Source organism: Balaenoptera musculus, chromosome 11 (genome assembly GCF_009873245.2).
Source record: "Balaenoptera musculus isolate JJ_BM4_2016_0621 chromosome 11, mBalMus1.pri.v3, whole genome shotgun sequence".
Lineage (NCBI taxonomy): Eukaryota > Metazoa > Chordata > Mammalia > Artiodactyla > Balaenopteridae > Balaenoptera > Balaenoptera musculus.
Window position 1 is genome coordinate 63,905,839 of NC_045795.1, and position 20,699 is coordinate 63,926,537.

The following is a 20,699-nucleotide window of genomic DNA, read 5'->3' on the forward strand; positions in this document are numbered from 1 at the left end:
CTAGAGCCCGGGAGCCACAACTACTGAAGCCCGTGCGCCTAGAGCCCGTGCTCCGCAACAAGAGAAGCCATGGCAATGAGAAGCCTGCGCACTGAAAGGAAGAGTAGCCCCCGCTCGATGCAACTAGAGAAAGCCCGTGTGCAGCACAAAGACCCAAAGCTGCCAAAAATAAATTAATTAATTAAAAAATAAAATAAAGGGCTTCCCTGGTGGCGCAGTGGTTGGGAGTCTGCCTGCTAATGCAGGGGATGCGAGTTCAAGCCCTGGTCTGGGAAGATCCCACATGCCACGGAGCAGCTGGGCCCGTGAGCCACAACTGCTGAGCCTGCGCGTCTGGTGCCTGTGCCCCGCAACGGGAGGGGCCGCGATAGTGAAAGGCCCGCGCACCGCGATGAAGAGCGGTCCCCGCACCGCGATGAGGAGTGGCCCCCGCTTGCCGCAACTAGAGAAAGCCCTCCCGCGAACCGAGGACCCAACACAGCCAAAAATGAATAAATAAATAAATAAAGTAGCTATTAAAAAAAAAAAAAAAAGAAAAAAAAAAAAAAAGCTTGCTACCTAGTAGGGACATTAAATAAGTTCTAAAAAAAAATAAAATAAAATAAAATAAAATAAAATAAAATGCTCAACGAAAAACTGTCGATCAAAAAGTCTGTGTCCTGAAAAACTGTTCTTCAAAAATGCAGGAGATGAAAAGATGCTCCACATTATATGCCATCAGGGAAATGCAAACTGAAATAATGAGATACAGCTACACACTGATTAGAATGGCCCAAACCCAGAACACTGAGAAAACCCAATGCTGGAGAGGAATGGAATATTATTAAGTGCTAAAAAGAAAATAGCTAGCAAGCAATGAAAGGACACTGAGGAACTTTAGATGCAAATTACTGAGAACAGCCAACCTGAAAAGATTATATACTATATATTCCAATTATATGACACTCTGGAAAGGCACAACTATGGAAATAGTAAAAGGATCTGTGGTTGTCAGGGGTTAGTGGGAGAAGAAGGGATGAACAGGAACAGGACTTTTAGGGCAGTGAAACTATCCTGTGTGATACTGTAATGGTAGGTACATGTCATTTATACATTTGTCAAAACCTGTAGAATGCCCTACCCCAAGAGTGAACCCCAAGGGGCTTCCTAGGTGGCGCAGTGGTTAAGAATCCGCCTGCTAGGGGCTTCCCTGATGGCGCAGTGGTTGAGAATCTGCCTGCCAATGCAGGTGACACGGGTTCGAGCCCTGGTCTGGGAGGATCCCACATGCCGCGGAGCAACTAGGCCCGTGAGCCACAACTACTGAGCCTGTGCGACTGGAGCTTGTGCTCCGCGACAAGAGAGGCCGCGATAGTGAGAGGCCCGCGCACCGCGATGAAGAGTGGCCCCCACTTGCCGCAACTAGAGAAAGCCCTCGCACAGAAACGAAGACCCAACACAGCCAAAAATAAATAAATAATTAATTAATTTTAAAAAAAATAGCAACATACCAAAATTATTAAAAAAAAAAAAAAAATCCACCTGCTAACACAGGGGACATGGGTTCAAGCCCTGGTCTGGGAAGATCCCATATGCCACGGAGCAACTAAATCCATGCGCCACAACTACTGAGCCTGCGCTCTAGAGCCTGCGAGCCACAACTACTGAGCCCGCATGCCACAAATACTAAAGCCTGCGTGCCTAGAGCCCGCACTCCACAACAAGAGAAGCCAACTCAATGAGAAGCCCGCACACCGCAACGAAAAGTAGCCCCGCTCGCCGCCAACTACAGAAAGCCTGCGCACAGCAATGAAGACCCAAAACAGCCAAAAATAAAAATAAAATAAAAAGAGTGAACCCTAAAGTAAATTATGATGTCGGATGATAATGATGTGTCAATGTTAAGTTCAATCAACTGTAACAAATGTACACGCTGAAGCCAGATTTTGATAATGGGGGAGGGCCATGTCCCATATGTGAGGGCAGGGGGTATATGGGAAATCTCGGTACCTTCTACTCCATTTTGCTGTGAAGCTACAACTGCTATAAAAAAGGTAAGAGAATGGTATGAAATTTACGTTAACTTTAATTTAAATGAAACTAACAAACTTCTTGAAAAATCCAACTCACCAAAACTGACACAAGAAACAGAATCTAATCCTATATGTTAAAGAAACTGAATTGGTTATTAGAATCTTCCCACAAAGAAAACTCTAGGCCCAAATGATTTCACTAGTGAATTCTATGAAATATTCAAGGAAGAAATAAATCAATCTTAAGAAAACTTTTATACCAGCAAATCAAACCTGGTAATATATAAAAAGGATAATATATCATAATCAAACAGAGTTTATTTTGGAATACCAGGCTAACTGAAAATCAATGAATGACTGAAATTCACCATATTAACAAAATAAAGGAGAAAAACTTTCTGATCATCTCAAAAGATGCAGAAAGCACAAGACAAAATTCAACAGTCATTCACAATAAAAGCTCTCAGCAAACTAGGAATAGTAGACAATTTCCACAACCTGAATTAAGATCATACTTGAAAAACCTACAGTTAACATTGTACTTAACAGTACAAAACAATGTTTTTCCACTAAGAACTAGAATAAGGTGTGAATTCCTGCCTTAACCATTTCTATTCAATGAGTCAGAGGTGCTAACCAATGCAGTGACACAAGAAAAAGAAACAGAAAGAATAAAGATCAGGAAAAAAAGAAATATTATAAAGTTATAGTAATCAAAAAGTTAGTATGAGCAAAAAGATGGACATTTAGATCAAGAGGAGAAAATGGAATCCAGATACAGACCCAAACACATCTGGTAAACTGATTTTCAACCAATGTGCCAAGGCAATTCAACACAAACGGTGGCTCTAAAATAACTGGATAACCTGCTGTATAAAAAAATAAATAAAATTAAATGTAAAAAATTTTTTAAATAAAATAAAATAAAATAACTGGATATCCACACTGGAAAGAAAACCTCAGCCCTTACTTCACACTAAACATAAAAATTAACCCAATATATATAAAACCTAAATCTATAAAATTTCTAGAAGGAAATAAAGGAAATAATCTGCAACTTTGGGGTATACAAAGGTTTCTTAGAACACAAAAAACACAAATCATAACAATCGATAAATTGGGCTTTATCAAAATTTAAAACTTTTGCTCTTACAAAGATACTGGTAAGAAACAAAAAGTCAAATCACAAACTGGGAGGAAATTTTGCAATATATATATCATAAAGAACCTGTATCCAGAATAAAAATATATTTATATTCTTATATTTATAAAAATACAAATTTTAAAAAATTTATTTAAAAAAAAAGAACTGTGCAGAAAAGAACACAGCAGGCCTGAGATTACTATCCTCAGTAATGCCTGCTTGCTAGTTGGTCTTCGGCTGGCACCTAGAAATTGATTCTCAGAGTATTACTAGTCAACAGTTAACTAATAAGAAGAGTGGTTCACTGTGCCTAGACTATTCATACAAGCAATGAGGTTTGTGATAAATATCTGGTTTCCTTCTGGGAGTCTGGAACTGTAGTATGTGCTAGGCAAAAGGTTTCCATGGACAGAAACACTGCATACGTGCTGCCACATTTTCACTGCTGGGGGAAGAGTGCACTCTATGTGACCCCCTCATATGAGGGAGAGCATAAGGAAGCCTGCAGCATGGATTCCTGCAGACTACACCTGTGTCTTTTTCCCTTGTAATCAGGCTATGTATACTTACTACATTACTGTACCAAATCTTAGTTTTGAGTGTAACTATATGCTGAGTTCCATGAGTCCTTCTAGCAACTCGCTAAATGTGGGGGGTGGTCTCGAGGACCAAAAAAAAAGTTATTTAAATAGGCAACACACAAAAGAAGATGTACAAATGGTCAACAAGCACATAAAAAGATGTTTAACATCATTAGTCATTATGCAAATTCCATGGATATGTAGTGGAATCTAATGCTTTAGATAAAATTTTAAAGACTAATTATAACAACTGTTGGAAAAAATGCAAAGGAACTTGGAACTCATACACTGCTGGATGGTATCTAAAATGATACAACCACTTCAGAAAAGAGTTTGACAGTTTCTTAAAAAGTTCAATGTTACCAACCATATGACCCAAACATTCCACTCCTACCTATTTACTCAGGAGAAATGAAACCATGTCCACAGAAAGACTTGGACAGTAACACTGACAGGAGCTTTACTTATAAAGCTGGAAACCCAAATTCCATTAAAGAGTGAAAGGATAAATAAATTGTAGTTTATCCTTACAATGGAATACTAATCAACAATAAAAAGGAACAAACTATCAATAAATAGAACAACACAGATGATACGTATCTCAAAATCTGTATGCTGAGTGAAAGAAGCAAGGCAAGAAAAAAAGGATATATACTGTGGGATCCATTAACATATATTTCATGATACTGTAAATGAATCTGTATGTCAGTGATTGCCTCGGGACAAGTAGAAAGGAGATGGATTATGAAGAAACTGTTGGGGTTGATGGAAATGTTCATTATCTGAACTCATCATATATTAAGTATGTACATTTACTGTACATCAATCATACCTCGGTACAGTTGGAGAGGGAAACGTTATGGGAAAAGAAAAAGGGAAATGAAAAAAAGTAAGAAATAAGTTTAAATAAATAAATAAATAAAACATCACCCAAATGAATGAGAAATATGATATCAGTGAACTAAGGTTTCTACTACTGAATCCACATGGTATGGACGGGACTACAGGCCTGCCATTAACACTAGTCATATACTGATAGTTTTCTGGAGCCCTGGTCAACACCTGGCCCAGCGTGTCCTCTGCCTGGCATACAGGTCCAGGCTTGCAACACAACAGCCCATACCTTGCAGTCCACCAACCTCTAACTGATCATGCTAGATCGTTTAGGCTCACTGCCCTTGCTGGCAGTGAATGACAAGAGCCAGAAGCTACCTAATTACACTTTTCAGAGACATTCTTTTTTCTACAGTAATTTGTTTTATCTACAGGATTATGACTGAGCATTTCGCTGGACTACCCCATTTTGGCTCAATTTCTTTTTTCATGTTTGCAAATACTTCCACTAAGGCTCACAGCACAAAAGAATACATATGATTCCATTCACGTAAGATTCAAAGACAAGGGACTTCCTGGGTGGTGCACTGGTTACGAATCCGCCTGCCAATGCAGGGGACACGGGTTGGAGCCCTGGTCTGGGAAGATCCCACATGACGCAGAGCAACTAAGCCCGTGCACCACAACTACTGTGCCTGCTCTCTGGAGCCCGTGAGCCACAACTACTGAAGCCCACGTGACTAAAGCCCGTGCTCCGCAACAAGAGAAGCCACTGCAATGAGAAGTCCAAGCACCGCAACGAAGAGTAGCGCCCGCTCGCCTCAACTAGAGAAAGCCTGTGCGCAGCAACAAAGACCCAACGCAGCCCAAAAATAAATAAATAAATAAACAAAAAGAAAGACTCAAAGACAAGCAAAACTACACTATCTTGTTCAGAGACACATACAAACACAGTAATACATACAAAGGACAGCAAAGAAAAGACTACAACTCGGGGAAAAAAGGGTTTCTAATTGGGGAAGGAATACATAAGAATTTCTGGATTGGTGTTAATGTTCTATTTCTAACCCGGGTTGTGGTTAAATGGGTGTTCTCTTTGGAAGTATTTATGTCAACATCTGCTTTATTCATTTTCTGTATGTTATACTTTAAAATAAGTTTAAAGGAAGGAAACTAAGTGCTTCCTCCACAAAGTAACTGTCCCACGCAATTCACTTAAATGTCTGCCTGTATTCAACTTTCATCAGAGTTCTAAGCTACAAAGTTAAAGGGCTAACTTCCAATACATAGACAATACTCATATTCTTCTTTATAGTCCCATGTTCCAAAAGACAGACTCTCCACTCTGAAATTTAGCGAATGGCAGAGTCACAGTTGCAAATTAAATGATAATTTTTAAAAACGTTTTTAATATTTATTTATTTATTTTGGCTGTGCCGGGTCTTAGTTGCAGCACGCAGGCTTCTTAGTTGTGGCATGCGGACTTCTTAGTTGAGGCATGTGACCTCTTAGTTGCGGCATGCATGCAGGATCTGGTTCCCCAACCAGGGATTGAACCTGGGTCCCCTGCATTGGGAGCACAGAGTCTTACCCACTGGACCATAAGTGAAGTCCTGATAATTAATTTTTTAAGTGTTGACAAGTTGCAAATCTTGAACATATTTATAAACATCAACGTATTTAAAATTAAAATCTTCAACTTCTTTAGACTCTGATTTGATCTTCTAGTAGTCTTCTAGATCTTAGAGCTTTGCTGTTTTTAAACATAGGTCCTTATGATCTATTTTATTATTTTTTTTAAGATTTAATTTTATTTATTTTTGGCTGCATTGGGTCTTTGTTGTTGCATGTGGGCTTACTCTAGTTGCTTCCAGTGGGAGCTACTCTTCATTGTGGTGCACGGGCTTCTCACTGCAGTGGCTTCTCTTGTTGCAGAGCATGGGCTCTAGGCGCTCGGGCTTCAGTAGTTGTGGTGCGCAGGCTCAGTAGTTGTGGCGCACAGGCTTAGTTGCTCCGCGGCATGTGGGATCTTCCCGGACCAGGGCTCAAACCCGTGTCTCCTGCATTGGCAGGCGGATTCTTAACCACTGCGCCACCAGGGAAGTCCCCTTATGATCTATTTTAAAAGATAGAATACGACCCACGCACCTATGGTCAATTAATACATGACGAAGGAGGCAAGGATACACACTAATTATCAGAGATATGCAGATCAAAACTGCCATGACGTATTACCTCACCCCAGTCAGGATGGCCATCATCAAAAAGTCTACAAACAGGGCTTCCCTGGTGGCGCAGTGGTTGAGAATCTGCCTGCCAATGCAGGGGACACGGGTTCGAGCCCTGGTCTGGGAAGACCCCACATGCCATGGAGCAACTGGGCCCATGAGCCACAATTACTGAGCCTGCACGTCTGGAGCCTGTGCTCCGCAATAACAGAGGCCGCGAGAGTGAGAGGCCCGCGCACTGCGATGAAGAGTGGCCCCCACTTGCCACAACTAGAGAAAGCCCTCGCACAGAAACGAAGACCCAACACAGCCATTTAAAAAAAAAAAAAAAAGTCTACAAACAATAAATACCGGAGAGGGTGTGGAGAAAAGAGAACCCTCCTACACTGTTGGTGGGAATGTAAATTGGTACAACCACTATGGAGAACAGCATGGAGGTTCCTTAAAAAACTAAAATTAGAACTACCACATGATCCAGCAATCCCACTCCTGTGTATATATCCGAAGAAAACCATAATTCAAAAAGATATATGCACCCCAATGTTCACTGCAGCACTATTTACAATAACCAAGACATGGAAGCAACTTTATATCCATTGACAGGTAGATGGATAAAGAAAATGTGGTATATATATACAATGGAATATTACTCACCTATAAAAAAGAATGAAATCATGCCATTTGCAGCAACATGGATGGACCTAGAGATTTTCATACTAAGTGAAGTAAGTCAGACAGAGAAAGACAAATATCATATGATATCACTCATATGTGCAATCTAATTTTAAAAAATGATATAGGGACTTCCCTGGTGGTCCAGTGGCTAAGACCCTGTGCTCCCAGTGCAGGGGGCCCAGGTTCGATCTCTGGCTGGGGAACAAGATCCCACATGTATGCCACAACTAAGAGTTCTCATGCTGCAACTAAGAAGTCCGCATGCTGCAACTAAAGATCCCACATGCCACAATGAAGATCCTGTATGCCGCAGCTAAGACCTAGGGCAACCAAAATGAATAAATAAATAAATAAAATAAAATAAAATAAAATTTTAAAATGATATAAATGAACTTAAAATAGATAACCAACAAGGACCTACTGTATAGCAGAGGGAACTCCACTCAATTTTCTATAATAACCTACATGGGAAAAGAATCTGAAAAAGAATGGATATATGTATATATATAACTGAATCACTATGCTGTACAGCTGAAACTAACACAACATTATAAATCAACTATACTCTTAATAAAAATTTTTTAGTAAATAAATAAAATAAAAATATAAAAAGTAGAATACAAAATTGTCTAGCCTGTAGTTACAATTATGTTTGTGCTATGCATGCAAATGTACTAAGCCTTGAAGGGATTATGGAATAAGAATTTTTACTTGTGGAGGTAAAAAATATTTCAATTCATATTATGTTTACCTATGCAATATATTTTTAGCCTTACAAAGTACTTTTTCCCCCTAAATCTTTCTAACTTCTCAGCACTAGATAGAACCTACCCTATGTTGAGCCAGCTGTTTAATATCCAGTATGACTTAGGAAGTTAGTACATAAAGTTCCATTTTGATTTTCAAAAAAACAGCCCAAAGAGTGAACTCCTACACCAGTCCAGTTTATTCAGGAAAAAAAGCTTTTTATGTAAATAGCTTACATGTTTCACTAAAACATTCTCTGCTTTATTGTCTCTCTCCTCGATTTTTGTTTTACACCATTACACATTTTATCAATCCCTTTCATTTGGAAAAAAGCTAAACACTATTCTGAGAGAAAAAGAAGTACATCTGGTCCCACTGGCACTAAGTCATGAATTATTTTTAATTTTGGTTTATTCCTAAAAATATTCTTCTCTAATTTTTAAAATCTGGAAAAACAATAATGGTTTACTTCCCTGGAGTTAAATATTCCACAAATAAAGTCCCTTGTAAATACTATTTTTTAAGACACTCATACAATCCTAATTAGAAATACCAAAAACACAATGTGAATCACCTTACATATAATACTTCATATAAAGCTACATGTAAATTTTATTCTAAATGATTTTATACTTGATAAAATGTAATCTATAAGTATTATATTACAGTGTTTTAAACGATGAAAACTTCAACCAGTTCCTGATTTGATAACTCTAATCCAGTTGATAATATAAGAGAACACGTAGAGAAAAAGACGATGCTAAAGCAAATGTGGTTAAATGCTAAAACTTCGTGATTCTAAATGAAAGTGAAAGTTCTTTATACTATTCTTGCAAATTTTTACTTTCAATTAATTTTAAGTTACCCAAAAACCTCAATTGGTCACATAGTTCAGAAAATGAAATATGCTGATTATCCAGTGGAGTAGTTCCCATTTGTTAAAAAATGAGCAAGTACCTCAATATCTAACAATGTATTTATAAATTATATGCAGGTACTTACTATAATGCTAATATACTACACATACATATAACTTAAATCACATATTAAGAAATAGGTATTTTGGAGCTTCCCTGGTGGCGCAGTGGTTAAGAATCTGCCTGCCAATGCAGGGGACAGAGGTTCGAGCCCTGGTCTGGGAGGATCCCACATGCTGCGGAGCAACTGGGCCCGTGGGCCACAACTACTGAGCCTGTGCGTCTAGAGCCTGCGCTCCGCAACAGGAGAAGCCACGACAATGAGAAGTCCGCGCACCGCGATGAGGAGTGGCCCCCGCTCGCCACAACTAGAGAAAGCCCACACACAGAAACGAGGACCCAACACAGCCAAAAATAAATAAACTAATTAATTTTTTTTAAAAAATAGGTATTTTGAAAGCATTAGCTAAAAAATAATTAAAATAAAAGGAATGATCTTGCTCTGCAAATGTGAATTCAACCAGTACCCGGTAATTCCCTAATCTCTTCCTCTAATTCAACCTGTTTTCTAGAACTCCAGATCTCATTTCCAACTACCTATAGGATTTCTAAACCTGAGGTACCTACAGGAGAGCCAACCTCAACACAGACTAAACTGAGTACCTTTCTCCAGAAACCTGCTTTTATACTCTGGCTTCCACCTTAGTGAGAAAGGAATCTGCTCAGTGTAGTCATCCCAGTCAATTCTTTCTTATTTCAGCCCCACAACCCACCCACCATACAGACAAAAAAAAAAAAAAATCACTAAGTTCTACCCCCTTGCTGTGCTTCCCAATCACTTTCAAGATAAAAGCCACACTTCTAACACAGTAAACCTGTCATTTTATGACTGATTCTGGCCCATATCTCTGCCTACTGTCCTCAGTTCTAACCCTGTTGAACTATTTGCAACTACATTAAAAGCCTTTAGGCTTTTATATGTTGCTATCACTGCCTGAAAATCCGATCTTCCAGCATGTCCCTAAAGAACTCATACTCTACATTCAGGACTCAGTTCAAATGTCCTTTCCTTTGGAAAACATTTCCTGAGATGAGGAAAGTCAAAGGCTGTATTCATATAGGTCACCAGAGGGTAAGTAAGTCCCCTGAAGACAAACAATACACTGTATTACTCCTTGAATTCTTAGAACTTGGCACATAATCAAATGCTAAATATTTGCTGAACTCAAATCAGTGAGGAAGGGACTTCCCTGGAGGTCCAGTGGTTAAGAATCCACCTTCCAATGCAGGGGACGTGGGTTCAACCCCTGGTTGGGGAACTAAGATCCCACATGCCACGGGGCAACTAAGCCCGTGTGCTGCAACTACTGAGCCCACATGCCACAACTAGAGAGAAGCCCCCGCACCGCAAGGAAGAGCCCGCGTGCTGCAACTAAGACCCAACTAAGTCAAAAATAAATAAATAAATAAATAAATAAATAAATATTTTTCAAAATAAAATAAAAGCAGTATAAAAACAAACATTATTTTAAAAAAAAAGAAAAGAAAACAAACTTCACCTTCCAATGCAGAGGGTGTTAGTTAAATCCCTGGTCAGGGAGCTAAGATCCCACATGCCTCACCGCCAAAAAAAACAAAATATAAAACAGAAGTAATACTGTAACAAATTCAGTAAAGACAAACGGTCCACATCAGGGCTTCCCTGGTGGCACAGTGGTTAAGAATCTGCCTGTCAATGCAGGGGACACAGGTTCGAGCCCTGGTCTGGGAAGATCCCACATGCCACGGAGCAACTAAGCCCACACGCCACAAATACTGAGCCCGCGCCACAACTACTGAAGCCCACACGCCTAGAGCCTGTGCTCCGCAACGAAGAGTAGCCCCTGCTCGCCCCAACTAGAGAAAAGCTTGCACACAGCAACGAAGACCCAACACAGCCAAAAATAAAATAAATTTAACAAAAAAAGATCCACATAAAAAAAAATCTTAAAAAAAAAAAATCAGTGCAGAAAAGCAGCACCCTTTAATAAATGTTGTTGGGTTAACCAGATAATCATATGGAAAAAAGATAAAACTGCTTTTCTTTTTTTTTGTGAGCACTGAATCCACTGCTCACAATGAATACCAAGATAAATTCTTGATGGATAACAGAGTTACATGACACCTACAAATAGTGCAGAAATTTGTTCTTCTACAAATACTAGAACAACACATGGCTGGAATCCTTTATCACCTACAAGTGGAGAAAACTTCCCAACGTGATTCAAAACAATACGTTCATATATTTGACTTAATGAAAATAAATGTCTGGAGAGCAAAAATACCATAAGTGAAATGAACAGATTTACTGCAATATCAGTAAAACCATATTTTTTATTCTCAATTATATCTGAGAAATCAGTGAGTTATTAAAACAAAAAGTTTAGAGATGAAATAAGAACACACAAATCAAAAGCTTTTGAGATTTATAAAAGGTCTACCAATAATAAATTCAGTAGAGGCAACAAACAGCAGACTGGAAACTACAAAAATCCGAATCAGAGAAATGAAAGACAAAAATTATGGGAAAACATAGCACAGGTAGTTCCCGGAAATCTAATATCTGTACAATCAGAGTTCAAAAATATAAAGAAATACAGGATGGCAGAGAAGGCTAACAGACTGAATGTTCCCTGAGCCAAAGAAACAAAACTGAGTCTTCAGATCATGACTTATAACAACTAGACATATTTATGAATTTTAAAGATCAGTATTAAAAAAGGGGAAATCAGGGACTTCCCTGGTGGCGCAGTGGTTAAGAATCCGCCTGCCAGTGTAGGGGACATGGGTTCGAGCCCCAGTCCGGGAAGATCCCACATGCCGCGGAGCACCTAAGCCCGTGCACCACAACTACTGAGCCTGCGCTCTAGAGCCGGCGAGCCATAACTACTGAGCCCGCATGCCACGACTACTGAGGCCCGCACACCTAGAGCCCGTGCTCCGCAGCGAGAAGCCACTGCAATGAGAAGCCTGCGCACCACGACAAAGAGTGGCCCCCACTCGCCGCAACTAGAGAAAGCCCATGCGTAGCAACGAAGACCCAATGCAGCCATAAATAAATAAATAAATAAATAAAATTTCAAAAATTAAAAAAAAGGGAGAAATCAACAAGTAGTATCAGATTTTTCTGTACAAAATCGAATGTTAAGAGAAGAACAAAACCTTCAAATTACAAAAGGAAATAAGGCATAACCCACTATTTCTATAACAAGCCAAACTTTCAGTCAAAATACCAACTGCAAGGAGAACAGAATCATATTCTCACATAAGCTCAGAAGAATCCCACCTACAAAATATAAAAAAATTCCAAGAAACAACATTCTAGCCACAAGAACTGAATCAGGAGAAAAAAATGGAAAAGACTTAGTACAGTAAGACAATAAAGAAACTACAACATAGTAAAATGTTAACAGTTAAGTCTAGGTAATAATTGTTGTGATGTTTAATGCAAATTTTAAATGACTCCTGAAAGAGATGTTTCCTACAGTTCAAAAGCAATAATGTCCTATAGCTAAAATTCTGTAGCGATTCCTCCTTTTTCCTATTCTATAGGATAGCAGCATCAAAATAAAGAGCTGTAGGCTGCACCCAAGAGTACAGAAACTGAAGATGTTCCAGTGTGATAAGCTGATGTACTTACAGGGAGTTTGGTGAAGGCCGGGTTGGTGACATGTTTCCCAAAGGCATCTTCCTGGAACTGGAGAAGCTGTACCACCAGCCCAGCCAGTGTTTTATTGGTAGGAGCATCCGCATGAACATACTGCAAGATAAAGACAGAAACTCAAAAACTGGGACAACTGTGCAGAAGACAATGTTAGCTTACTTCCCAGTACCTAAGTACCGGCCTGGTGGCAGATTTTTAAGTGTCTGAGACACTTACATAAACAAATACTGGGAGCCGTGGGGAGGGACAGATAACATATCCTTTCAGTTAACAGATCTTAAGAATGAGAAATACTATGCCCAAGAAACCAAACCCAAGTGTCATCTCATCTGCACCTGGACCTAAATTAGATGGTGAGATCCTGGACCTCAAACTTGAGCCTGATGCTACTGAATTGGCCTAAAAGTTTGTTCGGGTTTTTCCATAAGATGTAACAGAAAAACCCGAACGAACTTTCTGGCCAACTTAATATAATGGAATGAGACATACTGGCCACTATATTTCGCATGTGGCCAGAGAGCCAACTGTGTTACAGTTTTTCAAACAAGTCCACAAATTCTTTGACTCCTCTCAACAAGAGGTGGGGATCTATGGCCCTCCTCTATTGAATCAGGACCATCCTTAGTGACTCACTTAAAACCATTAAAATGCAACAGAAGTGATACTGTGTGACTTCTGAAGATAAATCAAAAAAAATCATGCAGCTTCCATATAGTTCTTTTGGGACACCCACCTTTGGAGCCCTGAACAACAATGAAGTCCAACCACCCTGACATCACCATACTGAGGAAGCCCAGGCTACACTGAGAGGCCACATGGAGAGGCCCCAGCTGCTGTTCAGAAGACTGACAGCACAACCACCAGACACATGAGTAAAGATGATTCCAGGTGATTGTGGCCCCCAGCTGTCAGGTCACCCCCAATCATCAAACATCCCCAGTCAAGGCCCCAGACACCACTGAGCAGAGACAACTGGCCTTACTGTGCCCATCCAAATTCCAGACACACAGGAACTCTAAGCATAATAAAATGGTTGCTTTTATGCATTAAAAAAAATACATGTGTGGGCACTTAAAAATGGTTAGGATGGTAAATTTTGTAAGTTTTTTACCACAATAAAATTTTTTTAAAACAAACGTACATGAAAAGTTATCCATGCTAATGTGAATAACATCAAGAAGGCCAAATTCGTGGTAGACAGCAAGCAAGCATATTACAGCAAGGAAAGATAAAGAGTATGTGACAGGGAAAGCATAAATTACTGAGTTCAATTAAATGCAAAAATTTAACTTAGTATTAAGCATTCACTATCACTTTGAAAAGCCATCATTTTTTTTTTCTTTTAACCTCCAATTTTGAGCAGGAAAAAACATCTATACTTCCTTCCATAAAAAAACTAGAAGTTTTCTTCCTGGAAAAAACCTCTTTCCCAGTACCACCCAACATTTCAAGATAATGTTTCTATTGCAATAAATAAAGTCTAAGGGATACATATACAGCAAAATATGAGCTACACAGTCTACCATTAATTACTATGCCTTAAGTTGACTGGCTCTCAAGATGTGCTACTGTCAATCAAAGACAGAGCATAATATAAAAGGGCAATTCTTCTTAGAGCTTAGTATCCTCGCAAATTTTTATTTGTTCAGGTATGTTAGCTTTCCACTCTAAATAGAACAACCAGCATGCAGTTAACTTTGCTGAAGACTGGTTAACTTTGCTGAAGACTGGTATTTTGTTGGAATGCTTTTTTTTTTTTTTAATTTTATTTATTTTTGGCTGCACTGGGTCTTCGTTGCTGCGTGCAGGCTTTCTCTAGTTGCGGTGAGTGGGGCTTCTCATTGTCGTGGCTTCTCTTGTTGCAGAGCACAGGCTCCAGGCATGCGGGCTCAGTAGTTGTGGCTCGCGGGCTCTAGAGCACAGGCTCAGTAGTTGTGGCACATGGGCTTAGTTGCTCTGCGGCATGTGGGATCTTCCCAGACCAGGGCTCGAACCCGTGTCCCCTGCATTGGCAGGCGGATTCTTAACCACTGCACCACCAGGGAAGTCCGGAATGCTTTATTTTACATGAAATCCCCAAGACCAAAGGTTGGTAAAACCCAGTCTACTGCCTGTTTCTGTGTGGCCCACAAGCTAAGAATGGTTTTTACATTTTTTAAATGGCTGGGAAAAAATTAAAAGAAAAATAATATTTCATGACACATGAATATTACATAAAATTCAAATGTCAGTGTCCATAAATAAAGTTTTATCAAAACACAGCACACTCATTCATTTGCACATTGTCTATGGCTGCTTTCCTGCAAGAGCAGAGTTGAGCAGTTGCAGCTGAGACTGCATGGCCCGCAAAGCCTCAATATTTACTCTTGCCCTTTACAGAAAAAGTCTGCCTATCCCTGTTGTAGACTACTCCTTTTTGTCCTTACAGATAGCTTCCTTTTATTTAATTTAAAGGTGTCCTGTAAAAACACATTTCCTTAAGGCCACAAAGTGAAACAAGTATATCAGACATGAGCCAATAACTGGAAACAAGTTTCATACAATTAAGCACGTAAGATGTCAATTCTGTTAGTCTAAAATAATGGTTCTCAAGTTTTAGCCCCACTTACTAATTCAATAAGTCGGGCCCAAGAATCTGCATTTCTAACAAGTTCCCACATGACACTACGTGACTGGGAACTACACTTTAAGAACCACTGGACTTTTTTTCAAAAATCCACTTCAAATATTATCATATATCTCAGTTAAAGAACAAATTTTATTATAATTTAGAAGTTAAAAACCAGGTAAGCAATTTTTAAATGTTAAAAACTTCTTACAATTCCCCTTTCCTACAATGCCAATTCCCATAAAAACCAAGTTTACTTTTCTGAGGACTATAAACTTTCAAGTGAAAACTTAACATCAGATTTTTTTTTCCAATTTACTCAACATAGTAAATCTTTAATAAGTAACACTCAATTTTGAAAGTAATCAGTGATACTCAACATAGTATAATCTTTAATAAGGAATAAACTCTTCAAGTCTAACCCACAGAACTGGCAAAGTATGTTGTACATACCCACAAGATAACTTTATAATCTTTAATAAGTACAAGCTTCTCAAAAGAATCACATAATGTACTGCAAGTTTTTCCGCACATGGTAAAGCAACGTGAAAAATTAATAACCGTAACTTTTTATTTTTCATATACCTGCAGACAACTGAACAGCGCCAAATCCTAAACCTGAAAGACACCATTTGGAGGAAGGTTGTTTGGCGAAAAACAAACCAACCCTCCAGGCAAAAAGTAATTTTTAATGACTTACGTACATAGCTTTGTATATATTCTAAACTTCACTACTACCTACACACTTCATTTATTGTCATTCAGAATGAGAAAGATTTCATGTGGACAACCCTACAGTTTCAGAATAAAGATGGCCAGGTGCAAAGCCCAATCAAAATGATTATATTAGGTATTTTAAGATCCAATTTTTAAACTATAAAACATTTTTAACTCCATTTACTTTCTCCAAATCACCCACAAAAATGATCAAACATTAAAATGTATGCAAGAGATGACACTTTTAACTAATAAATTAAATCTGACATTAATAAATTAATGTCAGATTCATACCCTCTCAAAAGGCAGTCAATGTACGACTATAAGATTTTAAATCGACTTATAAAAATTTCAAAGAGTAACATTCTATTTAACGAATAAGAATGAAGCAGGGGGACCCAATGATACATGGCAAAAGTATCACTACCACCTCAAATTTATATAATCCTACCTTCGAGGACTATCTCATTTGATTCGAACAACTGTCTATGGGAGTCACAGTCTTACTCCCAACTTACAAATGAAAAATTAAAACATGGAAATCAAGTCACCTGCTCAATGACACCAATTAGCAGCCAAGAGTACTGAACTCACGTCTTCCAACCTAACGTAATGCTCATTCCACTATCCCATACAGACATAAGTTCATTTCAACTGCTTCCAAAAATCTCACCTAAACATAAAAAGTTCTTAATAGCTTTCAAAATAATGAATCCTGATTAAAGGGGAAAAAAATTAATAATTATATAGACTACTTCAGTCATAAAAATTTTATCTTTTGATCAAAAAAAAGTTCAACAGAATGTTTTACTTAAGACAACAAAAAATTTTTTAGTCTCAAAGTATTCTGATTAAGAAAGTTAGCAGGATATGTTTAGAAAGTTGTTATCAATAAATCTGCTTTATATTCCCTGTGACATTAATATAGTATCAAAAGTTTAACTTATCCATAAACAATTCTATTGTAGCAGATGTCCCATCTGGGAAAAAAAAAGTCTTAAACTGTTAAATACTTTATGTAAAGGGCACTGAATGCCTTCCTTGGGCAATCTACTCTATTTTAGAAATCTTTGTTAAATCCAAAGCATCTTTATTTAAATCATTCTAAAATCTTAAATCTTATTTCAGGGGCAAGCCAAACTTCGGGAAGAAACTTACCTGGGAACTTAATGGCTTATAGATATACTTCACCTTCACAAGGTTTTATCATCTGAAAATCACTCTGAACTATGGATAGAAACATATCTTTCAAAGTTAGGATGAAAGATATGCACCCAGTAATACAAAGCAGGCAGCTTAGGTAGATAAACAAGCTTCCGCACTGCTAGTGGACTGAAAATGCAACCTCAGGCAAACAGTTAACCTCTCTGTGCTTCAGCTTCCGCGTACCTAAAGTGGTCACCTCCTCTGGACTCCTTTGGCTAGCTGAAGCTCATCCCAGTCAAAAAGTATTCACTCTCCTTTCTGTACTGCTAAACCAAATGTATCAACAAAGCCTAAATAAACAGATTTCTATACTAGTTAATCTGTTCATTCATGGAACAAATATTTACTGAGCACCTCCTATAGGCATGCAGAAGACAAAAACGATACAAGGAAGTTCTCTTTTAATTTGAAATCACTTGGGTTTTATAAGTAGGTGCCTATGTCTATCTTTTCCACAACACTGTCAGTTCCTTAAAGAGAGGGATTATGTGCAGCCAAAAAAAAAAAGGGGGGGTGGGGGTTGGAGCCAGGCAGACCTTTGAATTCCAAATTTGCCACTCCTAACTGTAATTCTTAGAGAAGTTACTTAAATCTCCACCCTCAGGTGTCTCTCATGTGGAAAATGAAGTAAATAATATCTTATCATTCAGAACTGCTGTGAGGATTTAAGTGACTTATGTTTTAAATGCCTGGGTAAGATGGATGCTCAGTTGTTCACTGGGTGCATACATAAACCCATCAATAAAAATGCTACTATCAACGTCATGTTTATTTCATTTATTTGCTGAGATTTATGAATTTGAAAACACACTATTAAATGCAACAGAAAAGTTTAGTTAAAACCTATCAATGTGTATACCAGGTAGAGATATATCCTGTACAGAGGAAGCAAAGAACCTTCTGGTAAATATTTTCACCACACCAACACCACTCTCAGAGGCTGATAGGATTCTGACTGTCAGGCCCAAGGGATATACAATTCTTAATCTGCGTAGGCCCAAGAAACACACTCTAGCTTTATGAAACACTGAGAGGTCAAACCTAACTTTAACTTTGTCTTTAAGGCCTCAGGCACACTGAGCCAACACTAGCCTACTGTCTTCAACACTTTGGGACAAATCCTGCAATCAGCCTCACAGCCACTTCCTCGCCCACGCAAACAAATCTTTTAAAGATTATCCAAGCCTAAAGCTGCCCTCTTAAAATTGGGCGCAAAGAGATGCACAGAGTTTGGAGAGGTAGAAATTACTTTTACTGTATTTCCCTTTTTCTTTTCCCTTCCTTGCTATCCAAAGGAATATTCCGCCTATTTCTCTTTGTTAAAGCTACATTGATAAAGTAATACAATATTATATGTCAATTATATCTCAATAAAACTGGGGTAAAAAATCCAGACTGGGGGGAATAAATACATAAAGGTATATTAATTTAAGATCCAAAGTATTGGCTGAAGGGCACATGATAAACAATACTTTAATAATATAAATATATTCAATTCCCTTAGCTACTACCAGAAGCTCTATTGCCAACACCAAAAAAGTGACCAATTTACCATTGTACAAGGGAAAACAATATTCTTGTCTACCTACACGTAAATGAGAAAAGGCTACAATCCCAAATGTGACTGCAAAATTTCAGGGGGGAAAAAGTCAAAGAATCAAAAAATATACTGTAACTAAAAATATATATCGCCTCTCACTTCCTAAAACCTCAGATAAGAAATGGTCATTTATTAAAGTACCACAATGGAACGCAAAAGAACCCAAGATCCCTGCCCATGCCTAACAACTTCCAAAAGCTGATAGGCTCCACTGCGCTGTACACCCCAAATGAGTAGGTTCCTAGACTATCTTTTCATTCATTCCAACAAATATTTACTAAGCAACTACTAAAGGCGAGACAATGAGGATCAAACATGTTCCGGGACACGTTGTAGTGAACAGGCCTAACAAGGTCCTTGCCCCAGGGCTATGGTCCACAACGGGGGAAGTAGAGAACTGAAAAGGGTGTTCCGGAAATTTGGGGGCAAAGAGAGTATTTTTGGCAGTCCGCGTCCTTACACCTTCTAAGGGAGTCATTCCTAAATAGTTACATAAAGGGGAAGCTAAAAAAATATTTGTTATAAACAAGAGACTAACTTACAACTTTTAATACCACTGACTCAGCGGAACTTACATTCCAAAGGTAGAGCAAACAGGTAAATGAAAATAATCTCAAAAAGTGGTATGAAGAAAACAAAGGTGATATGAAGCGGGGTGATCTAACATGAATGGGGTTCTCAGGGAAGGCCTCACATTAGCCACAAGTGAACATTAACTCTTGCACTCCCACTATACATAACCAGAAGTAGTGAAGTAAAAACCGTCATTTTTTAATATTAGTTCTCATGAATATTGTAATTATATTAACCTGCTGTAACCAACATCCGAGTACAATCGTCCATAGTCCGTCTTTAGCATACCAACAGCAGGTAGTAAAACCTTAATCACCTCACTTGACTTTGAAGACTAGTCTCTAAACAAAACTTGCCGCTTTTACACCTCTAGCTCAGACAGTTTTAATAATCATTGTTCACACACCTAAAGCAACCAACAAAAGAGTAAGATTCACACCCTCCGGGTCGCTGAGCTCGACCTGCTCCTGCAGGAGCAGGCAGGGGCTTTCGCCCGGGGTGCATGGGCTCCCAAGAGCGGAGCTCCGAGGGCCAGTGGAGTCCCGGGCGCGCGGACGCCGAGAGCGCACCGCGGGGGCGTGGCGGGCCCTGCGCCTGCCTTTGTTGTCCCTCGTGGCGCGCGGGGGGAGGGGCGGCCAGAAGCCCGCGAGGCCAGTAGCCACCCCCGGCCCCCGTCGCGTGGCCTCCCGGACCCTACGAGCGCGCGAACCCACCTTCTTGTAGTGCTTGCCCAGCCAGACCCGCACCGAATCCAGCTGGGACACCGTCTCCGGGCTCTCCCAAAACTTGCTGGTCGGGCCCCCGTCCTTCCGCCGATAAACTGCCAGGCCCGCGGCCGCCGCCGCGCCTCCCAGACCCGCGGCGCCCGCCGTCGCCCCCAGCCCGCCGCCGCCCGCCGCCGCGGCCATCGTCGCCGTACGTCGTCCCCACCACCCAGCCCGCCCCTCCCCGGCCCTCGCGGCGTTCCTCGTTCGCACGCGCGCGCGCAGCCGCCACCTCCGCCTCCCGGCCCCGCCCAGTCAGCCCCCTTCCGGCGCGGAGGCCCGGCCCCACCCCTTCTCGGGACCGGCGCCTAACTGACGAGGGCACACGCATACGCATGCGCAGCACTCTCTCCGGGCGGGCCTAGGGCGAGCTCCTCCCCTGCCTCTTCC

The 20,699-nt window shown here is 39.8% G+C and overlaps 1 protein-coding gene across 5 annotated transcripts in view; it reads right to left on the bottom strand.

The window, feature by feature from the left end:
• The window catches only part of SMARCC1 (SWI/SNF related, matrix associated, actin dependent regulator of chromatin subfamily c member 1), a 187,467-nt gene extending 166,985 nt beyond the window's left edge, over positions 1-20,482 (bottom strand). For all 5 annotated transcript variants that reach the window (XR_005021809.1, XM_036868447.1, XM_036868446.1 and 2 more), the window contains exons 1-2: positions 20,259-20,482; positions 12,818-12,937 (exon numbers count right to left, since the gene is read on the bottom strand). Coding sequence is in view for 4 of the 5 variants with exons in the window: in XM_036868447.1 (XP_036724342.1) it covers positions 12,818-12,937; positions 20,259-20,453 (315 nt within the window). In the remaining variant the exon portion in view is untranslated. The remainder of the gene's footprint in view (positions 1-12,817; positions 12,938-20,258) is intronic.
• Between the last annotated feature and the right edge of the window lie 217 nt (positions 20,483-20,699).